The sequence below is a fragment of the Sebastes fasciatus genome, chromosome 4 (assembly GCF_043250625.1).
Source record: "Sebastes fasciatus isolate fSebFas1 chromosome 4, fSebFas1.pri, whole genome shotgun sequence".
Classification (NCBI taxonomy): Eukaryota; Metazoa; Chordata; class Actinopteri; order Perciformes; family Sebastidae; genus Sebastes; species Sebastes fasciatus.
Window position 1 is genome coordinate 11,734,774 of NC_133798.1, and position 16,760 is coordinate 11,751,533.

General features: G+C 39.7%; 1 protein-coding gene across 1 annotated transcript in view; it reads left to right on the forward strand.

Annotated features, from left to right (window-relative positions):
* The window catches only part of n4bp1 (nedd4 binding protein 1), a 28,463-nt gene extending 12,566 nt beyond the window's left edge, over positions 1 to 15,897 (forward strand). Inside the window, exons 6-12 of the mRNA XM_074631963.1 lie at positions 1,689 to 2,024; positions 4,497 to 4,732; positions 9,491 to 9,621; positions 10,198 to 10,294; positions 11,103 to 11,210; positions 13,043 to 13,144; positions 13,395 to 15,897. Of these exons, the coding sequence (XP_074488064.1) occupies positions 1,689 to 2,024; positions 4,497 to 4,732; positions 9,491 to 9,621; positions 10,198 to 10,294; positions 11,103 to 11,210; positions 13,043 to 13,144; positions 13,395 to 13,773 (1,389 nt within the window). The 3' untranslated portion in view covers positions 13,774 to 15,897. The remainder of the gene's footprint in view (positions 1 to 1,688; positions 2,025 to 4,496; positions 4,733 to 9,490; positions 9,622 to 10,197; positions 10,295 to 11,102; positions 11,211 to 13,042; positions 13,145 to 13,394) is intronic.
* The last annotated feature ends 863 nt before the right edge of the window (positions 15,898 to 16,760 follow it).

Here is a 16,760-nt window from a genome sequence, read left to right on the forward strand (position 1 = left end):
CCAGAGGCTTATTCGTCGTCGGACCGATAGCCGGTGAGTTCCGAGATTGCGATTTTCTTGGCCAAAACAATTGCAATTAATGTTATTATAATAATCATCAAAATATGCTTAAAACTCTTAAAGGTGCTATTGATAACATTCAGCCTCTAGATGTCGCATTCTCCCTCCCTCGTTTCATTGCATTCACTTCACAACAAGTCGTTGCCAGGCACTTACCGTCAATCTCAGCCATTTATCTGTTTTTTCCCACACTAACTGACGACCCAAAGATACCACTTGATACCAACGTTGTTTTACTTTTGGCTCGCAACCTTTGTTAGAAGTGGGAATCAAACATCGGATATCTTCCACAGAGATAAACAAAACATTCATTTGGTTAAATGATTCATTCACAATCGTAATATTTGTTTTCAGGAAAAGCCATTCTTTTGTTTGGCACCTTTCTAAAAGCTGTGGATGTATTTTATTTATATATATATATATATGTATTTATATATATATATATATATATATATATATATATTTGTCTACATAACAATGTTATCAATAAGACCTTTTAAAATGACACTAAAACATACTGATAATCACTTTACCTTACATTTGTTAAGAAACAAATATTTGTATTGCATGACACACATCTTTTTTTAGTGAAAAACAATCAAATCATTTTAAATAAGGTCATCATAAATCATAATGTCCCCCCTGTGGAAATACAGGATAAATAAATAAAAAACAGCAAGATTGTGAGTCTGTTCTTTCTTCGGGCTCTATTTTTCACTACTCTACCGTGATAGCGAGCTAGACAGCTTTTCCAAGTCACTCGTGAGAATATTCACGATTATCCCATTAATGGAAATTCAACAAAATCAACTTATTATGAGTGTTTTTTATGGAGATACGTAATAAAATCCTATATCGTCCCATTCTTATTCTCAATTCAACATTATTTTTTTCTTCTTTTCCTTCGATAAAACACCCATATTTAATCTAACCCATTGTATTGGACCGTGAGATGAGGGATCGACCTAATTACCATTTTTAAGTACCTAAGGTTGAAGATTTGAAGTCACGGAACAAGACAGACTGACTAGACTGATTTGCTTCTTTTGCATGATCAATTTCGGCTAATTTAACATGAGGTACTTTACCATCTTTTTCCTTCATCTCACCTGTGAAATCCACATTTAATCACATCACATTTACATCTCTCATATCTTAACTCCCATGACGCATTTAAATGTTTCCTTCAAAGCCGCCTTCTCCCCATTTTATCTCCTATCCTGCAGTCTGATCTCTTCATCTCAAATCATTTACAATAAATCACTTCATACCTTATGACTCACCTTAAATGGATCTGCAATATTATCACACCACATACTGTCAGCTCATTTCATTGCTCATCAAGCTGGCATCAGATTTATCAATGAAACATCGCACTTATGGCATGACAATATGGATACATTTAAAATTGTGATAATCATTAAGTCATCATATTGATGGTCTCTGCTAACAAATGTATGAGTCATAAAGATCATAAAAATATTTCTAATAATGTTGACTAATTTGTATCAAAACGTGCAAAATGAGTGATCTTTAAATGGTATCAACATTCTGACAACAGAATAGCGTAATGCATTCTGCTGTTTTTCTCCTAAAATAAAAACAAATCCTATCAAATCTCATTTCAGGCCATCACTATCAAGAGGAGCTCTAGTGCTCAAGGAGGAGCAGGAAACTACGAGATCATTACCATCGACGATGACGACGATGTCATCCCCACCAATAGCAAAACAGCTGATAGTAGGATGTCCCGGATGATGACAGTGCCACACCTGGACACCCAGTCAGGATCCAGAACAGACTACTTGGCGCGGGGAGGGGGCGGCGTCTCGCAGAGGGACTACCTGTCGAGGGGCGGGACTCAGACTTTAGGAGGAGTCGTGAAAGTTGAGACTGTGACAGCGCTGCGCAGCACGCCTCAGTGGCTGGCCGCCACCACCACGTCATTAGCTTCGACCCCCAGTGTAGGTATTACCTTAAAGTCCACTCATAAATGTGTTTTGCCTGTTTGGCCGTCACTGTGCAGGATGATATATGTGTGTAGAGCTTGGCACTAGAAGACTTTAATGTTTTCACATGAATGGGCTGAAGGAGGAACGTTTCTGTTTTAAAATCTTAGTTTAAAAGTCGTTCCTCACCAGTGCGATGCGAAGATGCGGTGCGGGAATACGAAAAATCTGCCGGCTAATTTTCCGCATGACGACTATTCACACTGGTTCCGGTGCGAATTATCCGCGTTGCTGTTTTTTATTTTTTTCAATGAGGCTCAAGGAGTTTGTCCACTCCACAAAAACCTTTCCAGACAGAGAATGTCTGAAGGGGCTAACATTAACTACACAATACATAAACTATCGGACCCCAAATTCAACCGATTCAACTGTTATCAGGCCATTAAATAGCCGTTATCAGTCGCTATAAGCACCATAGATGCGGGTCATTAGGGGCCTACTACGTTGTCAAAGTGAAAGTGAAACTTAGCAACACGTTCTAACACGTTGTAAAACTGAATGAAACTGAATATGTGATTGGTTTCACACAGGATGCGATCTGCAGTCTCCTGGGTGAAAACCCTGTGTTTTGTGTTGAGGTAGTAGTGTTTGTCGTACATTATTGGGTGTTGAGAAGGGGACGGCCCATTGCTATTCCGAAACACCAATAGTCTAAAAAATTTCCCATTGGACTGAAAAAAGCAAATTTGTCCGTTACCCCGAAAACACACACTCTCCGTGCAACAAACGGAAGCACATGGCTAATTATTATGCAGAATGACAGCGATCAGTTGGAAAAAGGATTTCATTGGTCAAACACATATTTCCATTGATGGAGATCCACTGAAATCTAAGGCCGTCCGAACAGGGGTGTGCAAGTATTCATAAGAACCCACAAAATCTTTTTTCATAAATTTCCATGCAAATTTTTAGGACGAAAATCCGTGCTTGGTGTGAACGGCTGTAAGACATTTACATACGAGATGATTTGTAACATCACAACTTGTTTGGAAGCCAATCATGGTCCAATACGAAACTTAAGCCCCCCAAAACACGCTTTCGTGTTTTGGGGGGTGGAAAAACGTGAGGCGTGCCTCACTGTCTTTTTGTTGCCCGATCAGACACGTTTGCTTCATCTTTTTATTGTATATGTTGCTAGGCAACCATCAAATGAGTGTTAACATTACCTTATTACAAACCATGAACTGTACCCGACCCAAATAGTTAATAGTACAGTTTAAATGAATGAAAACAACTTACCCGAAATCTCGAGTACTGCACTAATTTGCCTCCTGCTGTTTTCTGTTCAGATCATGGTAACTATGGTTGGTAAAGTCATAAAGCTCTGGGTATCCAGCAAAAGTCACCACAATGAGAAGAAACTACGGCTGTCAATCGATTAAAATATTTAAGTGATTTAAGCGATTAATCAAATTTTGTCTGTTCACAATGTACCTTTTAAAGGAAGATTTTTCAATTATTTAATACTCTTATCAACATGGGAGTGGACAGTATGACATGACCGTTTTTTCTTGCCAAAATTTAGCACAAGTTCAGAGTGTTATTTAACCTCCTTTGCAACAAGCTAATATGACATGGTTGGTACCAATGGATTCCTTAGGTTTTTCTTGTTTCATAGGATACCAGTATCTACACTGTAGCTTTAAAACAGCCCGCCACAACCTAAATAACGCTTTATCACAGTAACTTTGACAGCCCTTGAAAAAACGCTGATGACGTCGGGTGCTTTTCCGTTCTGAATTAAAAACTTTCAACCCAACGTGTTCAGGGCGCTCTTGTGAAAATGCGAGGCGCACAGAGCAGATAAACACGAGGTGCTCAAAACGCTTCGATCTCATTGAAAACGATTACAAAAACACACTGTCTGATCGGGTCCTTAAGGGGATTCGTTTACACGGCTCCTGCTGGACAGGATTTTCTTGAATATCTTGGGAAAGTCAGGGAAGTTGACAAAGCAGCAGTCAGATAACGTCACAATTAGTCAGTTTTAGCTTACATTCTACTGATGAATCATTTCTGGTTGTCGACTAGATGTTTAAAGAACCAGTTTTACTTCTGGATGAAACTGATGAATAATGAAATAAAAAGAGACAATATTTATTTAGTTATTATTAATTGTGTCTGCTACAAAAAGCTGAGCTAGTAGATGGCAATACGGATTTTTATTCTGTTGAATGTTTTCAATTTGTGTGTCCAACCTTCCTTCGTACGAAAAAATCTGCTTGTTCAGCCATGTACAAAAAGGCTTAAAATATTAAGATCTTTTTTTTTTCTTCCCCACCCAAATTTTGCAATACAGAGCTGGGAATGAGATCTTAAACGTGCCCACTCATGGCGGATGGGTGTTCTTCTGATTCATATCATGAATCACTTCCTTGTTTTTCTGTTATTTTACAAGTCTTTTTTATTTTTATTTTCCCCCCTCAGTCAGCTCAGCCCATCATCTGGCCCTCGGCCTCTCCCTATCAGACCATCGGCCACATGGGGTTTCACGGCGTCGGAGCTAGGACTCCTCCTGCAAACGACCCGCCGGCGCCCCCGGTGACGGGTTTCGCTCGTTTCCATCAGTCGCTGAGGACTCCCTACACTCTGAAGCTGCCAAATGAGCCAGGACGTCAGGAGCTCAGACACATCATCATAGACGGCAGCAACGTGGCTATGGCGTGAGTCTGCGACCCCCCCACACACACACAAACACACACACACACACACACACACACACATAAGCAATTATAAACTGGCCGGGCATCTTTGCACTGGTATGAAGCTGGATCTATCGTTACATGGTGTATGAGAAGGACATTTAAGTAAAAAAGAATTCAATTTGTATGCCTCCGCGCCAGCGAAAGGTGGGGGAGACGCATTATGTTTTCGGGTTGTCCGGATGTATGTTAGGGGTGGGGGAAAATCAATACAGCATAGTATTGCAATATTTTGCATGGCAATATTGTCGATACACACTTTTATTACATAAACCATCAACTCTTAAAGGACCCGTGTGTAACATTTAGGGGGATCTACTGGCAGACATCGAATATAATATTAGTAACTATGTTTTCATTTTTTTTTGGCGAGGAAAACTGGCATGGCCATTTTCAAAGGGGTCCCTTGACCTCTGACCTCAAGATATGTGAATGAAAACTCTTTAGATGAACAGAGTGAAAACTGTGTCTTATTAGATAAAAACAGATGTTGACAAACTGCATCATTTGCAGTTGAATAAAGGTAATAAATCACTTTTTGTTTTTGCAATAAATCTTATCGCAATACTTGGCGTATTGCAAAATGTTTAAATTTGCAATAAGTATCGTGACCTAAGTTAATTCTAGTTTAAGAGATGTTTTTATGTGAATCACACATCAGTTCCCCTGAACACCTTGCAGGCAAAATATCCGGTAAAATTCATCAGAGCATGTTGCTTTATCTTCCGACTCCGATGCAGCATTGCTTACTGGTATGAGTGTAGAGAGTTGTAGCTCCTGTAATGACAATTCTAATACCGCACCTGTAGTACATGCACCACGTTTTTCCTTTTACACACGAAGCCATCACCCTTCCCATCAACATCGCCATCATCATCAGTTAAGGTCACACACACACACTCTGTCATAATCTCAATCTAAATGAAGCACTTGTTACGGTGCGTAGGTTGCAGCTACAACCCTTATCGTGTAGGTGCACCAAAACTTAGCCCACGCATTCACACAATGTTGTTACTCATCACCTTTTCAGTGTGTTAGCCCGGAGGAGCGAAAGCAGTTGTAACAACATGATTTAATTAGCGGGGGGAGTACTACGGGGGTGTTTTTGGGAAGAAAGGCCTTTTCTAGTAAAAATCAGTTTGTAGTTTCTGTTTTATTAAGAACTTGTGCAACAAAGGAAGGATCGAGTGTAGCCTGTTGTTATTTTTTCTAATGTGACGTCACAGTCTTCATCCCGGATCACCTCGTCTTGACTTCTCAATTTCGCAACCACTTCCTTTCCCGGTCTGCCTCGCTCCCACTCTCCCTCGCCCGTCCTCCGTGCCTCCTTTCGAGAAATATGCCTAAACAGAAACCTCTGACTCGACATCTTTCATACCGAATGAACGAAAAGATTTCATCATTATTGTTTTTATTAGTTAACGCACACTGTTAAAACCGCAGTAACAAGACAAACAAAATATTTTAAACAATTTCATGGAACCTTTTGAAATCCAGTTATTTGTAGTGTTTTCTTTTCTTTTTTTTCTCCTTTTTTTCTTTTTTCCATAATAACTTATTGGAAGTAGCGTAAGGTGTACAGAAAGGTAAGGATAAAGCACAAATGGTTGTCCCTCCATATTTTGGTATTTTTCCCCCCAAAGCAAAAAAAAACAAAGTTAAATTAAAAAAAAAAGAAAATAAGATAAGATATAAAAAAATATAATAAATAAAGTACACATTGACAGTAATAATACTTATAGGATAAATCCTAAACTACAGATAAAATAGGCTGATAAACAACTGCTTCAAATTGATGATGGTGGTGTCCCTATTGCAGGTTTGAGGATCAGGGTATGTCCTGATCCTGAACAAGGTTATTAGGTTCTGTAAACGTATCCTCTTGAGCTCTGAGATGTTTTCCCTCATCAGATTACGTCCAGGTTTCCACGGTGATTTTACTGCTTGCACAATCTCTTCCTGCTGTGGTGTCCTTCATCACTTTCTCTTTTCAGCAGTCGGTGGAACTTCCCTTGAGTTTGCTTCGCGGCTCTGACCGCAAGATGAAAAGGATCTTGTTCTCTAGTGTGTGTTTGTGTGTTTTTCGGACTGTTGGTCTGTGTGTGTTTGCTCTCTATCTTGTGTTTTTATTAGGGCTGTCAATTGATTAAAATAGTTAATCGTGATTAACCGCAATTTCATTGCACATTTTTTTATCTGTTCAAAATGTACCTTAAAGGGAGATTTGTCAAGTATTTGATACTCTTATCAACATGGGAGTGTGCAAATATGCTTGCTTTCTACAAACGTGTGTATATATATATATATATATATATATATATATATATATATATATATAATTGTCCAGAAACCCTCACAGGTACTGCATTAAGCATAAAAAATATGTTCAAATCATAACATGACAAACTGCAGCCCAACAGACAACAACAGCTGTTAGTGTGTCAGTGTGCTGACTTGACTATGACTTGCCCCAAACTGCATGTGATTATCATAAAGTGGGCATGTCTGTAAATGGGAGGCTTGTGGGTACCCAAAGAACCCATTTCCATTCACATATCTTGAGGTCAGAGGTCAAGAGCCTCCTTCTCGACAAGCTAGTATGGTTGGTACCAGTGGATTCCTTAGGTTTTGTATAATGATACCAGTTCCTTCACTCCAGCTTTAAAACTGAGCCCGCTCCAACCTAAAAATCGCAAGTTGCGTTAATGCGTTAAAGAAATGATTGGTATTAAAATGAATTTGCGTTAGGTGTTATTATCGCGTTCATTTTGACAGCCCTAGTTTGTATGTCACAGAAAACAAGTTTGTAATCCGTTACATGTACTGAGACAGTGAATGGAAAATAGAGCAGTGTTTTTTTCCCCAGTGTTGACACTTAAGTACCATCAACATCAGCATCACTGTTTGTGTAAAGGGGGGCATTTTTTTCGTCCGGCCTACGTCACTTTGCTAAAGACCTGCTAAATATTTAGTGTCGCTCCACCGTGTGTAACAAGCAGCTGCACAGACTGTTTGCTCTGCGTCTCTGCTTCACCGCAGCTCATGTGAGGCCAGATTGAGGATCAAGATAGTAACTCGGTGCACAGGGAAGTTACCAGCAGAGACATAACTGACAGAAATGCACATGACATGGAAAAAGAAAGAAGAGCGAACAGAAGCTCCATTCATAAGGGAACAATTTGACCATTTAGAACAGTTTTATAATTATTTCTCTGAGAACATCAGTTTGCAGAATACTCCTCCAGCACTAGTCTGGCCTTTTGGACTCACCCTACTCAACAGTAGACATATCTAGTTGGCCCTTCAGTCTTGAGATTGGTTGGAAATTCACTTTTTTTTGTCCACCTGCCACTATGGCTAGTGGGAAGTAGATTTCCCCAACATGAAAATAGATTGAATGATTATCACTGTGAGATAGATGGAAGGGTTTTGAGGTGTAGTAATGAGGCAGAATTTCCTTTTAACACACACGCACCTGAGACCATCAAATAAAGAATAACATATATATATATATATATATATATAAATACTCATTCCAGAGGACGTCACTAGTGTTTTGAGTCTGCGGCCTGCAGCAGCAGCCAGCTTCCTGCTCGCTGAGGCTGGCTGCTCTCAGGGAGTTTCTCGTCTCTGTTGGTGTTTGTTGTTTGTGTTGTTTTGTGGTTTTCTGTCCTAGCGACCCATTTGTTGCATTACAGCTGTCTGACGTGCACGTACAGACCATGCACGTCACCACCAGCGATCTAGGTCAGCTGATGGTGTGACGTGCAGTTTGGGTGCTGTTTTGTATTGAGCACTACTAAAATAACCGCCAGGTTAACCATTATTTCTGTTGCAGGGTAGACCATTGAAACCAGTTTGACGTTCAGTGCGGTCCTGCTAATATTTTAAATATTCCAAACTTCCTGTCAGTTGGTCTCATCAGTAAGACATGATTAGATTTCAGTGCTTGCGGCACTGCTTTATTTTCCTAATTCTGTAGTTTATTTCCGTTTCAATTTTTTTGGGGGGGGATATATTAGACAGCAAGTGATTATTTTGTACTTTGAACTTTTTTTTGGAAGCAAAAAAAATGGGCAAGCTTAAGAATGTGAGCGACTTTGACGAGGGCAAAATTGTGATGGCTAGACGACTGGGTCAGAACATCTCCAAAACTGCAGCTCTTGTGGGATGTTTCCGGTCTGCAGTGGTCACGACCTACTAGTCCAAGAAAGGAAAACCGGTGAACCAGTGACGCGGTCGGACTCGAGGCTCATTGATGCACGTGGGGAGCGAAGGCTAACCCGTGTTGTCCGATCCAATAGAAGAACTACTGTAGCTCAAATTGCTGAAAAAAGTTAATGCTGGTTCCGGTAGAAAGGCGTCAGAACACACAGTGCATCGCAGTTTGTTGCGTATGGGGCTGCGTAGCCGCAGACCGGTCAGGTTGCCCATACTGTCCTAAAGTTATGGCTGATCTGTGTATATACAGCATGTGATTGGTAGTCAAAAAGTTGGCATTTAATATGCAGCCTTGTTTCTCCTTACTGGTAAACATCTTTCCTCCTCTTCATCCTCCCACTCTATGTCAAGTCATATCACTGGAGACGCTGCTTATCAGTAACGGACCTCAGTAGTTTGGACAATGCAAACTGAAAGTGTTGTCAAACATGTTCCTGATTTATCCACATGTTCCTCCATCTCACCGTACCCCTCTTGTTTTCGTCCCGATCTCTCCAGTCACGGCCTTCACCGGTTCTTCTCCTGTCGAGGAATAGCGCTGGCTGTTGAGACCTTTTGGAGGCGGGGCCACAGGGAGATCACAGTATTTGTCCCCCAGTGGCGTCAGAAGAGAGACCGACTCACAACAGGTACGTGTGTGTAGTTGTATACAGGGCAGTCTTCAAGTAATAGAGCAGTGATATGTTTCTCATTGTTTGTGGCTCTTTGCTCTAGCACATTGTGTTTCCAATAAAACCATGATTAGCAGGTTTAAGTGTTTGACTTTCAGCTTTAAGGGTGTTTAAAAAGGATATAGACCTCATTTTCCAGCGGTTTTGAGGACTGACCATAGATATAATTTTTTTATTTATTTCATATTTATTATTTATATTCAAATATTTGTATATATTATAATGTTTATATTTATATAATTTATTTTAATTTTATTATTTTATTATTTTAAAATTTTATATTTATGGGCCCAGCGACTAAGTGTCTTTTTTAGAAAAAATACATTAAGAAAAAAAACTCCCCTATGCTTAGGCCCAGCAGGCAGTCAACTTGGGCCCGACTTGCAAAACACTGGCAGAAACCAAGATGTTCAGTTCCAGAGTCAAACTTTCCTAATACTTTCTAATAATACTGATACTAAACTATGTTTGTGTATTTCTTCCTTTTCCATTTCATTATCATGTAATATTAATATAATTGTTATTTTATTACAGAGCAACATTTTCTAAACCAGCTAGAAGACCTGAGACTGCTCTCCTTCACTCCCTCCAGAGAGGTGTGTGGCCAGAGAATATCCTCACATGACGACAGGTACACACACACACACACACACACACACACACACACACACACACACACACACACACTTGACCTTGACCTCTGACATCTAGATATGTGAATGAAAATGGGTTCCATGGGTACCCACGAGTCTCCCCTTTACACACATGCCCACTTTATGATAATCACATGCAGTTTGGGGCAAGTCATAGTCAAGTCAGCACACTGACACACTGACAGCTGTTCTTGCCTGTTGGGTTTGAGTTTGCCATGTTATGATTTGAGCATATTGTTTTATGCTAAATTTAGTACCTGTGAGGGTTTCTGGACAATATTTGTCATTGTTTGGCTTGTTAATTGATTTCCAATAATAAATATACTGTATACATACATGTGCGTAAAGCAATCATATTTGCCCACTGCCATGTTGATAAGAGTATTAAATACCTGACAAATCTCCCTTAAGGTACATTTTAAACAGATACAAAATTAACTATGGACAATCATGCGATTTTTCACAGTTAAATAATTGAATCGATTGACAGTCCTAGTATTATGATTTAAAATACTCTTCTGTTTTGTGATTTGGGGAAGGTGGTAAGGCCAGATTGTGAGTTCTGAAAGCCAGATCTCTCAGCAACTTAAAATTGATCAGCAAGATCTGCAGATCACAGATATATCACGTCATCTGTGTAAAAATGAACTGAAAACTCATCCTGACTCAGCAATCAAGGTGTTCCTCTAGCGGTGGATTCCCCTTTGTGAGCTGGGAGTGAACTTCTGACCTTTGAACAATAGGGAAAGTCCAGAGTGTCTAATCCAGTCTCTCTCTCTCTTTTAGGTTCCTGCTCCACCTAGCAGAAAAAACAGACGGTATTATCGTAACCAATGACAACCTGAGGGACTTTGTTGACACCTCGGACACCTGGCGCAAGATCATTCAAGAGAGGTGATTGCACATTACGTACACACAGCAGCTCAGTCAGCCATTCATTTATACGTTCCATTACCCAACATGATACTGGAAAGTCCACCGAGGCAGACTGCCAGCTGGATGACAAACGTTAAGGATGTAGTTTTTATTTAAGGCCAGTTTATCTACATTTACCAACAGTGCTTAAAGGAAGAACAAACAGAACCTGAAGAGCAAATTAACATACACAGAGGAAAACTAATCAGAAGCATTGTTTGACTTCTGAGGTGTACAACTGATTTCAAATATACCAAAAACAACCTCACAAAACAAATATCTCACTAGGAGTTGATTTGAGTAACTCCAGGAAACCAGCCTCTGACACGCTCTACTGGTTGAACCTGTGCATAACCCGTGTCATCAGTGCTATATGGTGCTGCTGTCACAGGCTAATTCCTGGTTAAACTAGTCCGTCCTGTGTTCAACCCTCCTCCAGAGGGAGGTTGTGAAGCCAGGTTGGATAATGAGCATCGACTTCAGACCACTGCGACACGTCATCGTCTAACTGTCAAAAGTTCAGTCCACCAGGATCTCATGGTGTTTTTGTGGGATTGTTGCACCTCAAAAACTTTTCTGAGAAATTTTAAACATGATCCTACTTTAAAGCAAAATAACATGCAGCACAAAAAGGACAGATCTCATTGCTACGGTAAATCAACAATGTGTAGTTACTTATCAGTGAGATAAATACTTTACATAAGGTTTTACTGTAATTGTTGAAATACTGCGCTAAAACTACACCGGGTAGGTTCAGAACTTGCACACAGCACTTTTAGCACAGATGGTTTTAATGTGGTAGGTAATGTAGACATTCCTGTATCGGTTGCTATGTGGTTGTTGAATGTTTTTGAGGGACCATCATGCCCTAAATCAGGGGTTCTCAAACTTTTTGGGCCCAGGGACCCCTTACAGGGGAGAACATTTCCCAAGGACCCCCTCTTAATTGTAACAGATTAAGCATAATGCTTACTACCATTTGTACTCTTAGATGCCATTAGAACTATTTGTATTCTAAACTTTTCAACCTAAATACTTCAGACATGTTGCATAGTAATAAACAGAAACACATTTCAATTTGAATTATGTTAAGATGAGATGATCCTTTATTAGTCCAACAGCAGACATTTTCAATGTTATTGAATGTTAATACCACTTATATACCTTTTTTAAATGGGGTGATTTTATTCAAATTGAATTGGGACTCAACAACATTTATAGTCTACATTTCAAGTAATTGATCATGAAAGCTTTCAGAAAATGAACAGTAGCAAGTAGGGATGTCACGATACCAGTAATCTAGTAGTCGATACCAATACATTTCCACGATTCTCGATACCCAATTCGATACCACGGTGTAAAAAAATAAAAATAGAAAATCCCATGTAATTCAACACGTACTCTTTTATTAAAAACAGTGAAGATTACAAAAAACAGAGGCATGTAGCCTTTAAGTAATAAATAAAAAGAATTGACCCATTTTGTTAATTTTGGCGTATCAGCGGCATGCTATCAATCGATAGTCAGACGACGGACACTACATACTGACCATGAATGCATCTGGTCCTTCAGCTCAGAGTGGTAGGAGTAGGAGGCAGAGGATGAACTTATGAACTTATTGCTGTGTGTCACAATCTTATCAGAGCTTATTGGCCCAAAAGCTAATGTGGGTGGAGACTTGCAATATGCAAGATCGCAAATTCGTGGAAGGACGAGTAAATTGCCACATTAAATACTGCTCGGAGTTTGGAAGGGGGAACATCATATTTCACTTTAAGTAATAATTATATTTCTTTCCTTTTCACTGATAGGTTGCTTCAGTTTACTTTTGTGGAGGACCACTTCATGATCCCTGATGACCCTCTGGGGAAAAACGGACCTCATCTAGACATCTTCCTGCATAAAGACAACAGGTATGTTTTGCCTGCATGTGTGTGTGTGTGTGTGTAAGGTTAGGGCCCAGAAGAAAACCATGATATCTATCCTTTTTATGATTGTAACGTCATGTGAATTCTCTCTCTCTCTCTCTCTCTCTCTCTCTCTCTCTCTCTCTCTCTCTCTCTCTCTCTCTCTCTCTCTCTCTCTCTCTCTCTCTCTCTCTCTCTCTCTCTCTCTCTCTCTCTCTCTCTCTCTCTCTCTCTCTCTCCCCCCCCCCCCCGTCAGGAGGGCTCCAGTCACTCCTCCCCCAATGAGACCCCCAGACTTCCGGCCGTCCTCCCAGCAGCAGCAGCAGCCGGTTTACGTCCAGGCCCTCCACTCCGCTCCTCGGACCGCCGCCTCCACGCCCCGACCCCCTCCCTCCCTGACTCCCCACCCCACCGCGCACTGGCCCCACTCCGGCCCCCCCGAATGGCACCCACCCTGCCGTTCCCCGTCCCCCTCGCCCTCCCCCCCTCCCCAGCGGTCGCCGGGGGAGACGTCAGAGCTGAAGAGGAAGCTGTACGACATCTTCCCCGACCAGAAGCAGCGGATCGACCGCATCCTCAGCGACAACCCGTACATGAGAGACCTGAACGCCCTGTCTGGGCTGCTGCTGGGATAAACAACTGGCTCACACACACACAGTACATAATGCACACATATGCAAGAATATACAGCATAAAAAATAATTTATTTTCTTCTCGTTCTTTTATTTTACCAGCCTGGAGGGCATGGAAAGTTAGATTTAATATTATTTTAGACTGATCTTCAAACTAGCTGCTATTGGCAAAAAAAAAAGTATTTTTTTTAAAGATATTTTTCTCTCCCTCCTCTTGCTCTTAAATTGATTAAGGTGATCAACACTGGCGTCTACAGAACCAAAATGTTGCCATATTTGTCAAGCAGCAAAGTCTTTATTGTTCAGAAGGTCATAAATCATTGCAGGTCCTTGAAAAACAGTCCAGAGGTTCCTTGAATGTGGGATCAGCACTGGGAGAAGATGTTCTGGACCAACAACAGCGAACTTGATCACATTGGTGACACTGAACTCAAGCTCAGCACACGATGGGTTTCCTCTTCAAAACCTTGTTTACCATCAGACTCTCACACCTCTCTGAATATTCAAGTTTTTTATGGATAAAATCTGGGACATAGACAGGTTTTGCATGTTTATGTTTTCAACATATTAGTTGTACACTTGTTATGTTCTGTCGACAGTATCAGGTTATTTAAACTCAATGTCAGTGAGCAGTTTCAGCAGCTTGGAGTTATCAACAGAAACACCGATTTATTTTTATTTATTTTTTCTCCCCTATTTTCTTGGCAGTGTACTTTCAGGAAGCGTGATGACATCACTAGCTTTAACATCATAACATCAGTATTAGTGACAGTTTAATGTTGGACAGAAATCCCCAAATGCCATATTTGGATTAGACACAACTTACATTTTTGCAGCTAACCACATTTAAGAAACACCTTTAGGCGTATGTAACGCCGACATTTTGAGGCTATATAGATGGGCAGTGTTACAATGTGTAGTTTTATCATTATCATTTCAGATTTAGTTCACTATATGTATGACACGTAATGTGTGTATATACACAGGCTGAATTATTCGCACTTAGCAATCCATTTCTCTAATTAATGCAGCACGGCCCATCTCTATATCTTTAAAATGTTACCTGTATATTCTGGCCTTCACTTGTTTATATGTATATAAACACAAGATTTCTGACTGAAAAATTACTGGAAAAAAAAAATATCTATATAGATATATATTTTTTTTCGTCAGTACTTTTTCAGTACAAGTTATATAAATACAGTATATACTGTATATATAGTATAGTCAGAAATCTTGTGTTTTAGATTGATCACACATACTTGGCTGAAATTGGCTCAATAATCAGAAGGAAATTATAGTGTATTTGAGTACCACCACTATGACAATAACCCCCACCCCCATGTCCTCTGTCATTGGAGGAGACATGTCCTCTGGTAGCCCTGCGTTGCTTCTCAAACCTGCTAGTTTATAAATGATCTCTGATCGGAAAGGCGCTGAAACTGAATTTGCTGCTCTGTTTTTGAAATTTGGTTGAATGTGTTCCCAGTTCCAGTTCGATACACTGTTAAACTGTGTTTTCAGGAGGTCGCAGTCACTAGTTTTACATTAGCATTTTGTTCTAAGATGCTTTACGAGTCATCTGCCTCGGTCTTCAGGCGATACGTATGTCGGTCCACTACACTACAAGAGTTTGGATTTATCCTTTTTGTTGAGTTAAACGACCTACTTAAATCTGAAATCACACACCATACGTTTTGCTCACCAGAACAAAGACGACAGATATACTTGAGTTACTTTTTGTAATTAGTGTTAAATAGCTAAATTGAATGCACTGACGGTAAGTATTGGTGTATAGTGAGTAAAACAAGGTTTCATCGATGAATCGTCAGAAAGCTTGTCGTGTTTTTTTTTACCCTCCTACACCCGGAGAATGTCGGCCGCAGCTGCATCGGAGTTTTGTAATATACACACACTTTATCTCCTTGTAAGAAAAAGAATTTCTGCACAAAAACTTTACAAGGTGTCAAAAAATGTTTTGTTTGTACTCGTTATGTTGTTGTAAGGATTACTGAAGGATTTTTTTGTTGTATTATAATTCTTTTGTGTATATCGATTTCTTTTTTGTAAATACAAGCATTTTTTTGGCTACGGTGCACATATGGTTTTATGTATGTGAAAAAACAATAAACACGGCAGTCCCAATTAAACTTTTTTTGCGCGAGTGTGCAGTGCTTAGTGATTATTCACTTGTTCTCTCATCTACAGTGTTTGAAATTGTTGTTTCTTTAATTAATTTTTTTAGAGACAACATTACTTTGATGGCCAAAAGTTAAGCATCACCCATTTATGAGAAAATGTGTGACATTTTCAGTAATATATAAAGTGATTCAGCATATTTTCTTATGCTAAATGCAGTACCTGTGAGGGTTTCTGGACAATATTTGTCATTGTTTGTGTTGTTAATTGATTTCCAATAATAATTATGCACATGCATTTGCATAGAGCAAGCATGTTTGTCCACTCCCATGTTGATAAGAGTATTAAATACTTGACAAATCTCCCTTTAAGGTACATTTTGAACAGATAAAAAAACGTGCCATTAATTTGCGATTAATCACAATTCAATATTTGAATCGTTTGACAGCCTTACTTTAAATGCATGATGATGTGTGTTCAGTGAGAAATCCTAAAACTTCACATTAAGGATTGTCTCTTTTTCAGAATGAATTATTAGCTAAAATAACTGCCATGAACATTGGTTGGTTGCACATGCACTTCCCAGGTGGATAGTTTTATTTTCAACAAAAAATGATGTGTGACTGAATGGTTTCAGTTGTGTGTGACGATAAATATTTGCTGATAACTGTGGGCAAAGTAGACGTGGATTTTTCTTTATCTTTTGGAAAAGAAATTAGAAACAGAAGCTCTTCGTCGTACTTTGATCAGATTCTGGCTTTTCAATGTTTTAAAGGTGCACACTTTGCCCCATTGCATGTCTTTGTACTGTGGAAATGCCTGAAACATTTTGTGTGCCTTTTTAGTTTTAA